This window comes from Seriola dumerili, unplaced genomic scaffold, assembly GCF_002260705.1.
Source record: "Seriola dumerili isolate Sdu_G_001 unplaced genomic scaffold, Sdu_1.0 BDQW01000025.1, whole genome shotgun sequence".
Lineage (NCBI taxonomy): Eukaryota > Metazoa > Chordata > Actinopteri > Carangiformes > Carangidae > Seriola > Seriola dumerili.
The window spans coordinates 3,748,315-3,767,805 of record NW_019174280.1 but is presented as its reverse complement, the minus strand read 5'-3'; the positions used below and the strand labels follow the sequence as shown (position 1 = coordinate 3,767,805).

The following is a 19,491-nucleotide window of genomic DNA, read 5'->3' as shown; positions in this document are numbered from 1 at the left end:
GCTAATTAAAATTTTTTGTAAAACCCATGCAATGAAGAAACAGCTGCTCCCCTGATTAAACCTAAAGTAAATAATCTAGTTCTATCTAGTTTCAGTTTCCCAAGAAAAAGCACTGTTCACTGTGACCATAACCTTGATTCATACTGTATCAGCTATCCAGTGACAAACTCGCTTGCTTGGTGTAGACGGCATTTGCTCTTGCCAGTCTATGTGTCTTTATCTTACACAATGTATGAAGCTTAGTAGCTACATCTTTTGCCTTCTCCTATATTTGACCACCTTTCTCAAAGGGGTTTATTTCTCCTTCAGTTCAAAATATTACGGCTGCTCTTTTCTGGTTCATAACATCCTATAAAATAACCCCTGAATTACCGCTCCTCTTATCCAAATAATAACTAGTAACTCACTCAACTAACTAATTATGTAACATGCCTTTAATGTATCCCAATTGACAGTTCGCTAACCCCCATTCACAAACAGCGATTGTCCAGTCGTAGTTCATCAACCAAAACGCATGACAGGCATGTCTGTCAAGCTTTGTTCAGGCTGCAAACATTAGCATACTAATGTTTGCCAGGATGCTAGTATACCATATTTCAGGCTAACGTTTGAGGCTCTGTCCTACTTTTTTATCGGACTGAGGGAAGCTTACTTCAGCACCCTCAGCCAAATTTAAAGCCAAACTATCTGAGAGAGCATTATATTTGCAGAACACATTAGTCCAAATTCTCAGAACCCCATAATATATCTGTTTGAATGAGCAATTAAGCAAAAGTCTTAAACTCTTTGTTGCTTGTCCAAGTATATTTTTCTATAGTTAGGCTCTAAGCAGTGGTATATTAGAACAAAATTAAATTTAGCTACATTTTTATTTGTAATATTGTAGTGAGGATGCAGACTTTTAAGCCTGGGACCTCTAAGTTTTAGTGTTTTAGCATCATATCTTGTATGTGACATCAAGTGCAAGCACAGCTGGTAACACCCTGTAGCACCTGGTCATTTCAGATGACAAAACTGACGGTTTCTGGCTATTGGTTTCTCTCTTTATGAAATCAAAGACCCATTGTTTCAAAAATAACTAAGAATTTCAAGTGCTAAATCTGCCCCTGTTATCAGCTTGACCAACGTAGCAACAGTAACTAAGAGGGCCGGAGCTTAGCAAAAGGTCACACAAATGCATCTGTCTCTCTCGATGCTGAAGACAGCAACAAACACTCCGTTCAGAATAATAATGATGGTCAGGGTATGTTGCCAACTGATTATAGGCTTCATAGCTCCATAATCAATAACCCCATTATCAATAATGCCAGATGGAGTGTGCTCTAGAGTGTTCTGTTTTCAGATACCGGGTTTTAGCGCCACAGGAAAAACAAATTTGAGTCTGAAGTTGTGAGGAAGATGGGAACAGAGAGACAAAATTGCAGATACAGACAGACAGAGTGCAGTATTGATTCCTTGGCTGTCGCTCAGTAAACACTGGCAATATGGCTGAATAATACAGCATATGGTGTGAATGCTCTGTTTGTGTGTGCATGTGTGTGTCTATCATAACACTCACCTTTGAGCATACTTTAAATGCGTGTGTGCATGCATATTTATTCTCTGTGTTTGTCAGACCCTGCACGAGGAGAAGGTGTCCCATGAGAAGGACATGAACAACGTGCGAGCTCAGTACGAAGAGGAGGCCAGCCAGATGAAGGAGAGCCAGGCTCGGGCTCTGGAGGAAGTCGCCAAGAAGCACAGAGTGACCCTGGAAAACGCTCTTAACAGTGCTGAGAAGGACAAGAACCGCCTGCTGGCTGTGAGTACATACACCCACACACGCACACAAGGTTAGACCAATATACAAAGCTGTTGTTGCTGGTATGAACCCTACCTTTTTCTGAAACATCTGACACACACACAATCATAAAAGATCATAAAGATGTTGAATCTGCTTAGATGAAAACAAAAGAATCCATAGATGGAGAAGAGATGAGAATGCGTTTGAAAGAGGGTGCATCAGATGGTGAGTTCACTCTGCACAATGAACAAAAATTAGATTCATTTTCAGATTGCTGCATCTTGTGTAATAAGTGCTTATTGCTCAGAGCCAGAGAAAAAATGAACAGCTGTATATTTTAATTGATACTGCATCATCAAGCTCGGGGCTCATCTTAAGCCATAAAGACGGTGTCCTTGGGACGTTTGTTTTCTGCAGCTTGGTGGATAGGATTATTCTCTGTACAGACACTGGAGGTGAAAGTGAATTTAGGTAAATTTTACTTTACTTTAATATTTCCATTTTGTTCAATTTTATACTTTTAGTCTACAACAATGCAGTTGGACATGTTGGCTCTTCGCTTCACAACATGTATCTCGTTGATGGAGACTAGTTATGTTACAGCTAAAAGATGATGCCTTGGTATTTATTTACTAACTATTTCATACAGCTAATTGTGTATAAAGTAGTTACAGCTAACTTCACCTCAAGCAGCCACAACATACTACATTATTGCATTGTAAACATAAAACTTATAACACTAAGCAAGGAGCCAGTATATTATGTTTATAATACTTCTATATTAATGCCATATTAGGGCGGTCACTTTCACAAAAAAGTCATGTTCAAACAAATTTGAAGTAACGCAACCCGTGATGTTCAAATTAATCAGTTAGGATTAGGTAAAGATCATGCTGTGGCAGGATGGAAAGTTCCACTAGCAAAAGGGCAAAACCGGGGCTTTGATAGATAGAAGTGATGTATTGCTGAACGCCTGTACAGTTTCAACAATTTTCACAATTCCCTTTCCCAAGAATCCACTATTCACTCACTGCTAATCTGCAAATTGTTGGAATGACTGCTGATATTAACTAAAACAAAATCTATCTGTGTGATAATCGGGGTTGACTCATTCAAAATACAAGCTGTCGGCTCTCGCAGTCTCTCTGTGTACTGGACTCGCCGCCTGCCAAAAGATTTGGACCTGTCACAGCACTTCAGTCTGTTGATGTTAAATTTGTTAATAAACGAGTGGTGATCATGAATGACAGAGATCCTGTGGTGTCCGCATATGCTTTAGTTTGATCAACAACCAAACCAATGATCACAGTTATATTGTGTATGTATTAAGGTATATTGACCCTTACACTGGCACTGGTATCTACATAAAAAATATAGGTAATGAAGGGATATTCTACCCACCACATGACCACATTTCACCACTGTTTCCTGTTGGAAGCTGCTGTAAAGTTCCTCAGAGAGGAGACAACACCATTCATTTACTTCCCCAAAGACATACTATGAGCTGGTTGAGGGATTTCAACAAGTAACCAGTCACAAGCCTGCCTCTCTAACCTCCAAGCTAATTCTACATTGTTGACTGATTGCACCATCTGCTACAAGAGCTGGAAAGCAGCTACTCACTTCGTTTGCCTCGAGACTCTGAACTGTGAATTTGTTGTGTCTCACAAAGTTCAAAATATTGTTCCAAAAGCTTTTTTCTTTCTTGACACAAACAAAATTATGGAAGGAAACGCTGACTACTGAGTTTGGCACCCAATTAATTTGGCTTTGGAATACAGGCGATGTCCTACTCACTGTTACCTCTGAAACACTTTCACTATGTCTATAAAAAAAATACCTTCCTACCAACAGTTTGTCAGTTTGCAGCCTTGTCTGTAAAAGTTGGTATGGTAATGAAATGGAGATCTCACGTTTATGTGCATCTCTCATGAAGAATAAACTAGATTATTATGCAGATTTTTGATGGAAATGTTAGAGCATATAATTTATTAATTATAGACAGCACATACTTTCTCTTGGACTTTGAGATAAGATGTAACAATGAGTAGAGGCTTCTTAAAACAGGTTCAACAATGTTTGAAATGGGGAATAGGGATAGGTCTCATGTCATACAGACCAGTGGTCTGTATGATAGCATATGAGTTGCTTTTAGATGTTTTATTACAAGTGTTTGAAACCCATGACTAAAACAGTGAAACATTCTGTCATTGTGTTACTTATGGATGGAATCATAGTGAAAATTAATTATTCCCCTTTTCGCTGGGGACCCCCAGTAACCACCTCAAGGACGCCTGGGGGCCCCTGGATCCCACTTTGAGAACCACTGACATAGACAATCTATATATATATATATATATATATATATATATATATAACAGCTCCAACAAACATCTGTATTAAATATTTCTACTCTTGATAACTGCCTCAAATTGTAATTAAACCATGTGGAGAGTTAAGAGGGGATACTGCTCACAAGGGGTACCGTACATGGCAGACTAGATGTTATGTTCCTTTGTACTAGGTTTTAATTCCTTGAACGTGTTTAAAATACACACAATTTTCAAAGAACAATCTCTACAGTTAATCTACTGTCACCCTAAGGTTAGTCTAATATCATTAATATGTCTCCAAACACAGTTACAGCTTTACATTCATCTGATTTACTAACATAACCTAAGTGTCGTAGGTTACTGCATAGCTAGCTTCACAATAATCTAACGCTGGATGGCAGAGCATGTAAATATGAAAATACAAACATATTGAACAACATTTCTCAAATGTGCCAACACATAGCGACATTAATCACAGTTATCTAGCAACAATCTTCCACTTACTTCTCAAACGTCTTCCAAAACTTTCCCAGTCATAATAGTCTGCCAGCAATTATTGTCCCCAAGCAACTAGGACCAATTATATCAATGGACCGTTACTCACTTCAGTTGTGGCACAATTTGCATTTGTGTTGTGACTTTTGTATTTGTGTTGTGACATTTGTATTCATGTTGTGACTTTTGTATTTGTGTTGTGACATTTGTATTCATGTTGTGACTTTTGTATTTGTGTTGTGACTTTTGTTTTCATGTTGTGACTTTTGTATTTGTGGTGCGTAAAACATTTGTAATTTGTGTTGTGACTTTTGTTTTCATGTTGTGACTTTTGTATTTGTGTTGTGACTTTTGTTTTCATGTTGTGACTTTTGTATTTGTGATGTGACTTTTGTATCCGTGTTGTGGCTTTTGCACTGTGTTGACCCTTCTGGGCTACCATATCCATGACTGCCTGAGTGTGTTTATTAAAACCATGGCAGAGCTGTAAATTAACCTTTTTTTTTAATCTTTAAATTATAGCAGTTATATTGAAACGGAGAAGCTGAGTGTCAGTGAAGCTCATGAAATTGTTATAGAATTTAACAGCAGGATAGGTGAGAAAGAAACAAGATTAAGATGGTGGGTAAGGCCTGAAGATAGAGACAGAAAACATACATCTTTGTTTATTTTTATGATTTTCTTTTGGGAATAAACATATGCCCACATTCCTTTATCAGTGTCAGCAGGTGCAAAGGTCTGCTGACAGGTCTAATGTATGAGTCAGTGAACAAGCAGCTCCTTTAACATACTGAACACCGGTTTGGAATTTATTATCTCTCTGCACACGGTTATATAAAAGACCCCACATTGAAATTGCAGTATAAAATTAACACAAAATTTTATGTAGGCATGACAGGTGACACAAGCTCACACAAGATAATTGCAAAAAAAAAAAGTGTATCTGCAGAGGTTGCCTATAGACTAAAATACATCAAAAGGGGCCGTAAGAGTGACTAAGAAGCTGGCAACCTCAAAAGGAACAAATGCAAGCTACTGACGTGGGAGCACATTTATATTTCTCACCTATAAATGTCATCTAGGACACCTCTGAGCTCACATAACCTGAGCGGGTGGAAATGTGAGTAACCTGGAGGAGCTTCTGTCAGTGAGATAACGTTACAAAAAAAGATCAGAAAAAAGACAAATAAAAAGAAATTGTCAATGAAAACAGAGTTCAGTGATGTGGCAGCTGATGGGAGACATGTGGAGAGTGTGAGCAACCTGAGAGGTGAGTCACACAGGTGACACAAGTATGTTGACGCTCTAATTGTAACATGCTGAAACTACTACTCGTTCTGTTCACACACACAAACCCACACGGCAGCTTTAGTGTGCCATTGTGCAGGAGACAATGAAGAACTAATTAGATTAACACAGAGAGGAAATCCACGGTAGAAGAATGTGTTGATTTTCAGAAAAGTTGTGTAATAATTTGAGCTTTTAAAACATTTTTATTTGACGTTTATTTCCAAAAATCAGGAAATTAAGGCTTGGGAAAAGGTGTTGAGTTTTGACATTTAAAACGGATGCGGGACCCTTGAGATTTAAATTCACAGCCCTGCTCGTAATGCTGATGACATTTATTGCACATAAAACTGCAACTGGAGAGTATCAAGTGAAGTAAAGTAATCAAATTTAGGACAAAATGACGTGATGGAGAAAGAGATGGATGTGAACGGTGGCCAAGGGACATGACTCTGGCAGCTAACGTGTGTGTGTGTTTCTAAAACTTCCAGCATAAATATTTCACTGCTACTTACTTAGCACAGAGTGTGTCGGCTCTAACAGGGCTTAAGCTCATACATACAGTATACACCCACTTCTTAGATGGCGCTTTTACGCTGCTTGTCTACTGCATATTCTATGGTATATATTTTTACTCCCTTTTTAGCTCTTGAGAAGAACATATGAGTTTCTGTTTGTGAGGTTTATCCTTTGTCCTCAGCTAAAATCAGCTCAACAAAGATCAGTTCATGAGCTAATGGGAATCCCTCTTGAAGGTCCTTCAAAGAAAACACCTGATTCAAATTATCAGTCCTGTGATCCAGAACATTTTAACCTTGTTTTTTTTAACACGAACCAGATAACCTAGAAATTCAAAAATGCTTTCATGATTTCATAAAGAGACAAATCCTAGAGATGTATCACCAGAACAGAACCCCTTGTACACTGTGATGTATATTTAATATTCCATGGAACAGTCTTATAGTAAAAACTATCACAGCAGAACATATTATACTGTAATATACAGTATAACTGTCAGGGCGGTGGCTGGTTATTTTGAGGCTGTAGTTTTTGGTGTTCTTAGATTTCATTATATTATGAATTTTTGAGTGTCTTTAATATTAGGTTGTTCAAGTCAATAAAATCACAGAGAATGTGTATTGAATGTATTCTTACAGAATAGCTTTATTGCTCCTTGTTATTGATTCTATAAGTGTCTGAAGTCTAATGGAGGGATGGACACTTCTTCTAAAAGATATTCCCTCATTTGGTGTTTTCATGGTAGAGCGCTGGTCCAAAATCTCCCATAGGTGGTCAACTGGATTGAGACCTGGTGACTTTAAAGGTGATAGCATATGATTCACATCACTTAACTCTGGCTCAGGATGTAGAGTGGGCCGTCCACTTATCGGAAGTTTGGTGGTTCAATTCCATGGAATTGAGCCTGTAGGCTCCCCCAGTGTGCACGTCCAAGTCTCCATGGACAAGATCCTGAACCCCAAATTGCCCTCGATCTATCGTCGGTGTGAGTGTATGTATGGCAGCAAAAAAAACGCTATGTACTGAGATGTGAGAAAACTAAAATACAAACTATAACAGATACAGGATAATATAGGATATAATATACAGGATAATGTATGATATTGGTAACGGTGACCATAACAATAGCAATAAAATAACCAGCAATATGACCACAGCTCAACAGAATTTAAATGCTAATTCTTCTGCCTGATTTTCTGAACCAAACACCCAAATTCTAGTATCATGGCGACTTTGCATCTGATATGAGACACTGAAATTGCCCCTAGAATTACAAACTGGGCCCTGGGACCGGTTTAATGAGCCTGAGGTCTAGCTGTTCCAAACCACAGCCTACAACTAATTTGACTGCAGCTGAGGCGTACAGTTCCACCAGCCTGAAATAGCCTTGTGATGATGCCTAATCTCTACAGAGTCCTTTTATTCCAGTCACACACAGCTATGTGAAAGCAAGTGATCAAGTATTCTCTTGCATCAAAGTTGCATAATGAGGACTTGTTTTAAATGATATTCCGCAGTAGACCCGATCAGAGATGACAGCTACATTAAGAGTAGAGCGTTATGCATTTCCATAGTTATTAGATATGCATTCCATATGCAGAATTCCTCTTCTATAACCGTATGTGATTTCCATGGCCTCATATTTCTTCCCTGCTGTGCTCCGGTCGCCACAACAATTTGCCATTGTTCACTCCTGTTCATGGTTATGCTGTCAGTGTTGGAGCAGAAACGCCCCAATTGAAAAGAGTGGCAGGGAGGGACCGTTCACTCACTCCTCGTTCACTCGCTCGGTTCAGTCGTCTGTTTTATATCTTTTCTGCTAAATAACGGGTTAGATAGATGAGAAGAAATGAGTCCTCATCTCTCCATTCTTCATCACTCGATTCTTTTGTCTGATCCCAGTTTTATCACGTCTAGTTAATCATCTTTTCTTTCATCACCTCCATTCTTTCATCACTTTAAATTATAATGTGAGTTGTCTGTGAGAAAGCTGGGTTTGGAATTTAAATGGAAAGGTCGGCTCTACCTCGGTCTCACCCTCTAAATGGAGCCGCGAGCCGCGACATGAATCCAGATGTGTCATATTTGATTACTCCCTATCTGACTTTGTGTGTTTTTGATTGACCACTGACCAGAAGATTCCTTCTATATTGTGACTGATTTCATGATTGTTGTATTTCATATTTGGGATTTGAGAGTCTGGTGTGGTGCATGGTAGTGACATTTTACTTGTGATCATAGAGGCTCTGACTACAGTTGAGAACTTGCTAATTCTCCTTTTGTGACATTCAGAATGAACAATAGTAAGAACTCTTGCTAGCAGTACCGAATCAAATGAAAATTGAAAACATAATACACATATTATCTAAATTTTTTATGAGATGACTGAGCACTTGAAGCCCTTTGAGCATTTACTACCATTTACTACTTTTTTCACTCAACCATTCACAACATTACAAGTCACCGTTTCTGAATACAGGCTGTGTGCATTTCTGTAGCGTATTAATATAGAACCTAGACCTGCTTTATAATCAAACAACACATGGACATCTATTTATACAATATACCTTTAAGACAACTAGGTAGACATTTGGTAGTATTACTATCATCCCAGTTATTAGTAGATCAACACAAAAAAGGTTGGCTTATCGCCATTATTTTACTTGATTACTACCAATACTTTCTTTATTGCAGAAAAGGAAGGACAAAGTGTTTAAAGTCGGACTAACTGATATTTGTATATTTACATTGGTTTAAAAAGTTGTTACATATACTGATAAACCCACAACAAAACCCACAGAGAAGTATCACTCACCTCTACAGCTCCTGTCCTCCGCTCTTTCAGCTCACTGTTTTGGTTTAATGGGCCACAACTGTTTTGGCTGACTCTCACCACTCTCATTAGTCTTCTTTCCAGTGGCAGCAGGCAGCTGTTTTCAGCATAATGTACCCACTGTACACTACCTGCCAAACACCTACCATCAGACACAGAAAGTCAATATGAGGCATTTAGCAGAGAGATGGCCAGGTACTTCCCTCAGGAGTTAATGCAGACCAAAACAGAGCTAAAATGAGAGACTATTAAAGAATTAATTATCAGACTATTAAACTTTCATTAATCAGGTGGACACAAGCACAACTGCAGAAGAATGCTAATTTTCCTCTTGTGTCTGCAGAATGTGTAAATAGGAAACTCTTTGCTAACACATTCAACTTATCAACTTCATAAAGTGATGGTATGTTATTGTTGTTTTTACAGTTTGTTCCGCTTCAACTAAGTGATCAAAAACATCAAGTGATGGCAGCTTCAAGTACTTCAAGTTACCATAGATCAGAGACTGTAGGGATCGCATCTACACAAAAAAGTTATCACAGCAGGTAGAACAAAGCACTGAGTTGGTAATTATCCCTAGAACAGCATGTATGAACAGAAGAGTGCTTGAAGTAAGTTAGCTGTCCAGAGTCCAGATTTTTGCCCAAAACCCATTTCACCATTCGATTTTATGAGCAAGCAGTAGTCTAGAGAAAAGACTTTGCAGGGTCCTGTGGGAGAAGGAGGCTCCAGGCGAACTGCGGATGGGAGAGATCTTGCTGTAGCATGAGGTTATTTTGTGCCGATTCGGCAGGCTCTGGCCCTTTTTTTTTTTATGATTGCATCAGGGCGTTGAGCCTGATGCAAGCGACCACAGGGAGACAGTAGGGAAAGCACTGGCAAGCTAATGTTTGAGCAGTTTCAAGCTCTTTAGTACAATTTGGTCCAAAGAATCACAGATTGTCATGTCAGTGTTCATTTGTTTTAGCGATGAAAGCTACAGTAACAGTTCTCACAGTTATCATCTGCCATCAGAGAAACTTTCCTCACTCTTTGACCTCCTAACCAGCGGGTGAAATACAAGATGTCATGAAGCATCACACATGAATTACTATGATTTTTCCCTCTTCCTTCCATTCAGATCAATTTTTGTGAAGTACCATTCATTTTTACGAAAATGTGTCACAGTAGTCAATACACTGGATGTTTTTTTTTTTTTGTAACAGCATTACAAACTCCATCCTCCTGTGTAATGAATAATGGTGGCAGATTTCATTTGACATTACAGCAATTTCCCTCAGCTCTAATTGTCCTTGGGAAGTAGCAATCATCGCACACTATAGAAGAAATCGTTCCCCATTCATCAGCAGGCATAATAAGCTTTATTGTGCTAACAATGCAAGTCTGTTTCTCTTCTTTCTGTCAAGGACAATGAAATTGTTTGAAGTATTTTTAGAAATTTGTACAGATGAATGCAGTGAATGTAATGTCAAATAAAGAGGAGAGAGAATCTGGATCTGCTCCATGACTGAGGAGAATACTGCATGAGAGATTTGAGTTGTGTTTGTACAAGTGTGATATTGCCGTCAGGTTTTCGAGACTTGGTATTGACTAACCAACAAAATTCATGAAAAAACTATATTACACCCTTTGCTTTGATTTCGCACAACTTATACAATGAATTGTACTTCACTTGACCTGTCTAACACAATAATGATGTTAAAGAAGGAATTTTTGCTATTGTTACATAGCCAACATTAGCATTATCAGCTGTTTACTTACCAGTCTTGCCTATTATAATTATAATTATAATGCACCCTCTGAGCAGCTACTTCTTCAGGGCAGACTGGACAGTAGAGTGACTCTGTATCGGAAAGTGACAAAATGGTCCAACAGAGCTGGGACGAGCTGGTTAGCATGCTAATTTCAGTAGAAGAAAAGAAGTGATAGAAATGGACGCAAAACAAGAGTTAACACTGGTGTTGCTGTCTACTGCTGGAGAGAGCTCTTGGTGAGTAAAGGAATAAAGTTTGATGCAACTTGCAATTTTTTTTCTAGACTTGTCAGTAAACAGGTGTTAATGCTAACCTTAGCTATGTAGCAATAGCAAACCTTACAAATGGCTCCTAGTTCTTCATAAAGTCATAGTGGGTCAAAGAAAAATGCTGCTCTGGATGATGTTTTGCCACTTACCACATCAGTTCACATCAGTTTCACAACTTGTTTCTCTCAGATTTTCTATTATCTGGATGACTGAGAATCTTTGTAGATGTAAAACACCATGAACATTAATGAAATGCTCCTTGGCTTCCAATAAAACATTCACAGCCTTACTGGTTGGGGACATGAAATGTTTCACCTCTATGAGAATTACTGATCCAGGTAATCAAGTTCCTTGTTTACTGCTTACTTGTATTGACATTGATTTGTGTTTCTGATTGGTTCCCACAGGAGCTGGAGCAGCAGTTTGAGAGGGAGCGCCTCTCACTGGAGGAGCACAAGACACTCCTCAGGCAGCAGCTGGACGAGCTGAGGGAGGAGCTGACCTCCAAACTCAATGCAGCCAATGAGGAGGTAGGAGAGCCAGAACTTTAAACTGATTCATGCATGAAATATGCAATGAAATAACTTGAAGTGTACAAACAGTTGCAAGTTTAAAGCCATTTTAAGCCTTAAAAGACTTAAAAGCCTTCTCATAAGCCTTCCTTGTCAAATATACATTCAGAAATATAGTAGTTTTGCTAGCTAACTAGCTAAGCTTCAAAACCACAGTCAAAAAAGTGCTAATTTTGAGGTTTAAAGTTCATTCTTGATAAACAGGGTGTAGGGTACGCACATCCAAAAACACTCCTCCAGGCACTGGATCAAAAAAAACAACTGAACGCAGAAGTCAGACAGATCCACACACTGCACTGATAACCCCCAGCGAACTTAATCTAACAGAGCAATGTCTCAATCTAACAGACACATTGTCAAATAGACATCAGGAATGTGTTGATGTGTGATGTCTATTTGTCTGACAAAGATCTCTGTTAGATCGAAACATTGCTCCGCTGAATGTAATTTGCTGGAGGCAGGCAGCGCAATGGTCATTCTTGACCTTGTAAAAAACAGTTGACAAGGTCAAGAATGAACAGCCTCAGGTCCATTTAGTAGCTGTTCTGGCGCTTTCAATCTCATAAAATGATCTTCATCAACATATGGATTTTTGATCCATGCAAATTTTAGGTATATGTAGAGTTTTCTGAACATTTCAAGGACTTATTTTCCATGTTGGCTCAAAAGTTTATCCTTGACCTTTGATCATCTGCTCATGAAGATCATTTTATTTGACTGAAAGCTCCAGAACAGTGGCTGCAAACAGATTTGGATGATTGATCATTCACAACTCTTAACTTCCTGTTGTTAATGTCACCTCCAAAAGTTGGAGAAACCAGAGTGTGAACCCTGAGCTCCTTAATAATATGTCTGACTTGAATAATGAGCAGTATTTACCATTTGAAAGATGAAGTAAACAGTATATTCCAGCCATATTAGCGGATGAAAAATGAGGCCAGGGTCACAAGTATGCAGCTCCCATCTCACTAAAAGGACACACTAAAATATACAAAATTACTTACAGTATGTGGAAAATAAACTGAATCCAGACTGAGCCCAAGAGTTATAGCTATTTAACAGCCTGAATGTGGCAGAGGACCTAATTGGCTCATAGACTTCTAATTATGTTATTGATAACAGTTAGCCTTTTAAAGACTCAGCTCAAAAGTCTCATATTATTTTTGACTTTGGCCATAAGTGTATGTGAACAGCTCATTTCAATTTTAAATGGAAATTCTCTAAATGATAAGAGACGATTTTATAAGTGATTTAGAGGAATGGCAAATGCAATCGTTGGCTGCTTATTTATTTATCTATCAGCAAAGTTGGTGAAGCATAAAGCTAAATGGGAAAGAATGAACCTGAAAATATATTTGATCAAGGTGCAGGAATTGAATGGTTAGGAATAACAAAAGAGACTTCATTCTTTTTTAACAAAGGTTTTTCAGTTCAGTCCCTGGTTCAATCAGATATTGTTTGTCCTGGTCACAAATACAGAGTTTAAATTTTTCTCTTAAGACGGTGGTTTCCTATTTATAAACCCACTGCAACAATGTGTTTGTTGTTGCTGCTGTTTTCCCCTCCATGTACACATTTTGTAAGTTGTGCTGTGCTTTTAACACTGAGGTAAATGAACTAACTATGTTGCCACGTTAGCAAAAAAAGTACATGGGCCTGGCTCATTTAAAAATCAGAAATATAAATGGTTATTGAATGCATTCTTGATGGTAATTCCACCTCGCTGAGCATAAAATGCTGATGTAGTTTCAAGGCCACACTGAGATACTGCCTGAAGTGCAATAGAGGAAAGGCTGTGGATATGGTTTATTCTCTCTGTCTGACTCTGTCCGTGTGTCTGTCTGTCCTCCCCGCAGGTGTCCCGGCTGCAGCAGGAGGTGCAGCAGGGAGAGCAGGACATCGGAACAGCTGAGGGTCAGATCTCCACAATGAAGGAGGCACAGGACAAACTGCTGGAGGAGCTGGATGCTACCAGGGCCCGGCTGAGAGAGACCAGCAACCTCCTGACTGCACTGCAGGTCGGCACACACATACACACACACACACACACACACACACACACACACACTCACATATGTTTGTTTAATCGTACTTGTGAGGACACTCATTCCTTTGCCCCTATAGCTAACCTAAGCCATCACGGCGGCATGCCTAACCTCATATCATAATCTTAAACTACCCTTAAACCAGGTTTTAATCCTCAACCAGCCATTTGGAGAAGTGAGGTCCAGACACATGCATACACACAGTGCTTGGACAAATTCTGCCATCCAGGATATAACTTATTTGGTTGAATCACACTGTATCTTGTATCAGCACAGTATAGTTAGGATTGTCATTATTTAATTGAAATAATTGATATTAAAGGTCCCATATACTATAAAGGTAGATGTCCATGTGTAGTGTGATGCTAGATCAGGTCTAGGTTCTATATTAATACTGTGAAAGTATCAAAGCCTCAGTCCACAGAGAAATGCACACAGCCTGTATTCAGAAACTGAGCCTTAAAACCAGCCGTCAGGACTTCTGGAACTTTGTGATGTCACAACAAAGCAGTCACCACCCTCAGCCATGCCCCAAGCCCTGCCCACCTGGACCCACCATCCAACCTTGCAGGATTTGGTTTCTCTGAGTGTTTACCTGAAATCTATTTAATATTTTTGTCCAATCACTCTGAAAACCGTCAGCCAATCAGAAGAGAGGCTCAGAGCCTCCTCTCTTCTGATTGGCTCACCGACCTGTTGTTACTAGAGCTCCAGAGAGAAGCCTGAGAGAGGAGATGTAAAACTACATTGATATTGTTTTTGGTTCTTAAAACCACAAATAGATCTTCTTATGGATCAACACTTCAAATAAAACACAGGAAGTGTAAAATATGGACCTTTAAAAAGTAGTCATGATCATTTTCTCTTTTAATTTATGACTTATATCATATATAAAATGTTAACAAATGCTGACCACGTGTTCCCAAAGAATAAGATGATATCTGTCATTTCTTGTTTAGTTTGACCAATACTACAACAACCAAAATATTTAATTTACACGGATACAAACTACAGAAAAGCAGCAAATCCTTGTGTTTGAGTTGAGTTTGTGGAACCAGAAGTAACCTGAGCAATGATGCACACACACTTTGAAGACAGTTCAGGCTCTTAAATAAACTTCTTCTTAACAAGGTTACACAGCCGAAAACAGCACACTATATACAGGGGCTGTGGCAACACCTTATTTCAGTCCACTGGGGCTTACCTTCAGCAAAGGTTCTGGGGTGCAGCATCCTAAAAACATAGTGACATAATTTCAGTCTGTTACAGAATTAAAATAAAATAATCAGCTGTCAAACAACCAATTTATTTACAATTTATCAACTCTTCAATTGATCATCTAATCATTTCGGCCATATAATGTAGGCCAGATTTTTGTAGGGCTTCCTTGTCACTATAATTTTTTATTTTTTGGATTGACATTGCCAATGGCCAACATTTGAGCTGGCTAATAGCAATGTCACTCCCAAAGGCTTCGGCTGTTTTTCACGCTACAGAAGATCCAAAAAAAGTTTTCAGAGTTGCCTTCAGAGCTGGATTCTTTTCAGGGCGGAAAAAACCTCTGAGCCACATTTAGACTATGATGGCACACTAACACTTTCCACTGAAACCAAGGTCTGTCTGTCTGTCTGTCTGCCAGGGAGAGTTGGAGACCCAGAAGCGTCAGCATGAAGCTAAACTCATCACCACCAAAGAAGAAGAGAAACTGAAGATGGACAAGATGGCGTTGGAGCTGGAGCTGAAATGGACCGAAACACTCAGGTGTGTGTGTGTGTGCGAATGCGAATGTGTATGCGCTTGTGTGCGTGTGCATGTATGCGCATGTGTGTGTGTGAGTGTGTGTATGAGAGTATTTCAGTGAGAGGTGCTGGGTATCACCCACTGTCTTTGTCTCGTATTTCAACAGAGACAGAGCATGAAATTAAGAGTGGATAGGAAATTGAAGTCTTTCTGTTTCCCTATTTTCATTTCCCACAATTTCTAGAATACACACACACGCATGCATGCACACACACACACACACACACACACACAGGTCAACCAGCTCGCAATATTGACCGTGACAGAGCATTATCCCTGGAGGGCTCTGCAACTTCTCAGTTGAATCCAGTGTTAAAGCTGCCAGCTCAAAGTCTCTGGTAACGTTCACAGACCTTTGAAGTGTTATTATTCACAAACCTCAGAGAATGAAATTGACTGTTTGGAGGTGTGAACTGATGTGAAGTCAGCACCTAAGAAATGACTCTATTAGTGATCATCTTAGCATTAAACAGCATCTTAATGGTCAAAGATTTTGTCCGTTTGATGCTGAAGTGACTCTTGGGAGTGCTGAATGTGTTAGATCTCTTTTATTTCTAATTTTACAGGACTTATTTTGTGATAATTGACTTTTTATTGTACTTACATTCCCTAAGTATGCTTCAGACTCAGGTTGTGAAATCTGACATTTACCAGAATGCCTTTCAATAACCAAGCAGAGAAGTGTCTTCAATCACACTTACTTAGCTGGGCGTATAAATACAGTGAGAGTTTATGCATAATGAAAAATTGTACCAGCTCAACAAATTGCAGTAAAAAAAAACATGTTTTGTCACAGTGTCCCAGTTCCTGTTGAAAAAATCACAAAACACACTGTCAACAGTTTTCAGAAGGACTTTTTTTCCTCTGGATTATCCAGAGAAAGGGGACAGTATTTCTAAAAAGAGAATTTGCTATTAAATGGTTTTTTCAAGCTATTTTTCAGTGCTGTGAGCAACACAAATGAAACTATAGTTGTGTCTCTTTCTACTGTCTCCCATTTTAATTGGGAAATCAGACAAATATCTCAAACATGGACGGATCTTGTTACCATGGACACAGCCACTTATAGGTCCACCTCCTTGAATCGTCTATGTCAGTGACAAAGCCACTCCGCATGTGGACCAGCCCGTTCCTCCAATGGCTCCAGCCCAACTCTGTCTCCAGCCCTGGACAAATATTATGAAAAAATCAGGGCCAGATATCACTAGAGCTTTTCTTCCCCTGTAATTTGAGTGGACGGGCCTTAAAATGATTTATTGGAGGATGTCAGGACTGTCAGAACAAACAGTGTTGGTCACATCAAACCCACTTTTACTGACTGAGGCCTTTTGGCTCCATATGTCTGACTAACATTTGTCCTCCGGACCTTATACTGGTGTAGTAGTGGTTTATATTTTTCTTATTTCTGGGTTTGTGACAAATAAAGAGAGAGAGATAAACAGGTCAAGCTGATGTATTGGTCGATATTAGCTTATTGCATGCATGGCATATTGGCACTATGTCAACTGATGAGCAACAATTAATTGCAGTACAGAAATGCCAAAAATATGCCATAGATAGTGAGTCTGCATTACTTTGACAGTTGACAAGTTTATTTATTTTTCATTACACATCTAGATCACAATTCTTTAATGACCAAATTAAAGGATAATTAGTTGTTTTTTATGTAAAACAATAGGCCAATACATCATTGTTGGATTTTTGCTATCACTTCAACAAAAAAATAATAATTTGTGCACTGCTTTCTCTCACCCCACTCCTATTACCTACTGCTGCAGTCTCAAGCACCTGCTCAGTCCACAGATCTTTGTGCCTGACTGCTAGGCCTGGATTAAAAAAAAAAAAAAAAAATCCAATTAATCCCCATTTTCATTTAAATGATCCAATATCAAATCCCAAAATCGATCTTTGCATCTGAATCTTTTCTCACTGAACATGTAAGGTAAGCAAAAAGTTATCGAGTCATTACGACATGCACCAAAAGATTTTTTTGAGTTAAAAACTAACCTGGATAATATGACAGTCTTGTAAACTGTGACTTGAATAATTACAACCTATGTGGACCCACCACAGTTTGCGGGACTGTCACGACATGTCAAGATATCAGACTGACGTCTCGCCAACTCAAACAGGGCAGATGAATTAGTTTCTGTCCTGTCTGTGCTCAGACTGATCATGTCTGTGCTTAGCTGAAACGTCTGCCACTGACAGTCCTTGTAGTTTTTAAAATGTCCATAATGATGACAGCCTTGTAAGTGCTGCAGGTTTTTCATTATTCTTCCTCCACTGATTTGCAGATGCAGGCCTAAAAAATATAGATGTATTGTTTTGCATTTGCCAAGGAAAATGAGTCCTTGGTCCACAGATTTATAACCAGGGAATGTGTTTACTCTTCTCGTATAATGTGCACTTCACACGCTTTTATATTCAAGGAAACAACAATGGTGCTCTCTTGTTGAATCTAGAATAAATTTATGTCCCCAGGATAAATTCTGAGAAGTGCTTTATGCAACATTGGTATTTATCTGAGGTAACTGAATCATCAAGAATCCAATTGCATCAAATCAAAGTAAATCGATTTTGTGTTTTGAGAATTGAAATAGAGTCAAATCAGACGATCAGTGCTGATATACAGCCCTGCTGACTGGAGTATTTTTTCATCTGTCCACTTATTTATATATTTATATACTTATATATTGTATAACTCCACTCTAAACCTTTGGTCTCCTTGGTGCTCTTGCTACGTAAGTTTAGCATCTGATTCTGGATACTCGGAGGCTTTAATGGCACCTCACCACCAATATCATCATACGAAATCCCACCACATATCTAATTCAAAAAGTCATGAGTCATTAAAAGTCATAGAGCAAAAGGGAAATACAATTTGGTTTAAGCTAGAATTCAAGAGGTTAAATATGAGATCATGTTTTTGATATAATTACAGCACCTCAGATCAGTCCTCCCATCTGACTAAACCTACAAACCTTCACATGACCATGATCTTGGTCAAGCATCACCCCGACCAGGCCTGTACTGTACAAAAACACTTCATATAGAGAATATAATGGGCCTGATGATCCTCCCTCGTAAGGAAGGAGTTTTAAAAGGGACAACAAAAATAGAGGGTTAATAAGTGTTAGGTCTTACATCAAATTATGAAAAAAGCTGTGTTAATACCAGGAAGCTGTTTAGGAACGACAAGAATCCTTCTCTCATCTCAGGAATCATCACAACCTAAATCTGTCTGCAGCTTACTTCCATGTTTTTATTTTTATACCTCCCTAGAAGTAGGAAGAATTTTTTTAATCCAAAGTATTTGGGATAAGAAGCGAAGGATTCCTTCTTCCTTCACTAATCATGTGAATTTTGGCTGATACTTAATATTTTTACTGAAATATGGCTTCATATTCATAACACCCATTATTTTCATAGTGTGGATATATTTTAAATAATAAAAAGTGACAAAAACCAAACACAAAAGGAAACAGTGTCACAAGCAGCAATAGTAGTGATGGTGTGACATTAATGAGTAAAATTGGCTGCTTCACAGACAGATTAGGGAATGTCTGTGGTAATTTTCTGTCTGCTATCCTGACAAACTGACTGTAGTCTGTTCAGTTAAATACCTAATAGATCTTAGACTCATGATGGTAATGAATCTTAAAAGTAAAAGTCCACACACTGTAGAAATAACCCAAAAGAATTAATAAATAAGTAATCGTACTCATACAGAGCTCTTGTCTATTTGTCACCCTTCCCCTCTTCTCACTTTCCTCTTCATTAGCTTCCATTCACCTTCCT

At 38.7% G+C, this 19,491-nt stretch overlaps 1 protein-coding gene across 2 annotated transcripts in view; it reads left to right on the top strand.

Annotated features, from left to right (window-relative positions):
• The window catches only part of fam184a (family with sequence similarity 184 member A), a 145,318-nt gene that overhangs the window by 76,648 nt on the left and 49,179 nt on the right, over positions 1-19,491 (top strand). For both annotated transcript variants that reach the window (XM_022737911.1, XM_022737910.1), the window contains exons 9-12: positions 1,616-1,801; positions 11,681-11,803; positions 13,702-13,863; positions 15,530-15,651. In XM_022737911.1, coding sequence (XP_022593632.1) covers positions 1,616-1,801; positions 11,681-11,803; positions 13,702-13,863; positions 15,530-15,651 — 593 coding nt within the window. The remainder of the gene's footprint in view (positions 1-1,615; positions 1,802-11,680; positions 11,804-13,701; positions 13,864-15,529; positions 15,652-19,491) is intronic.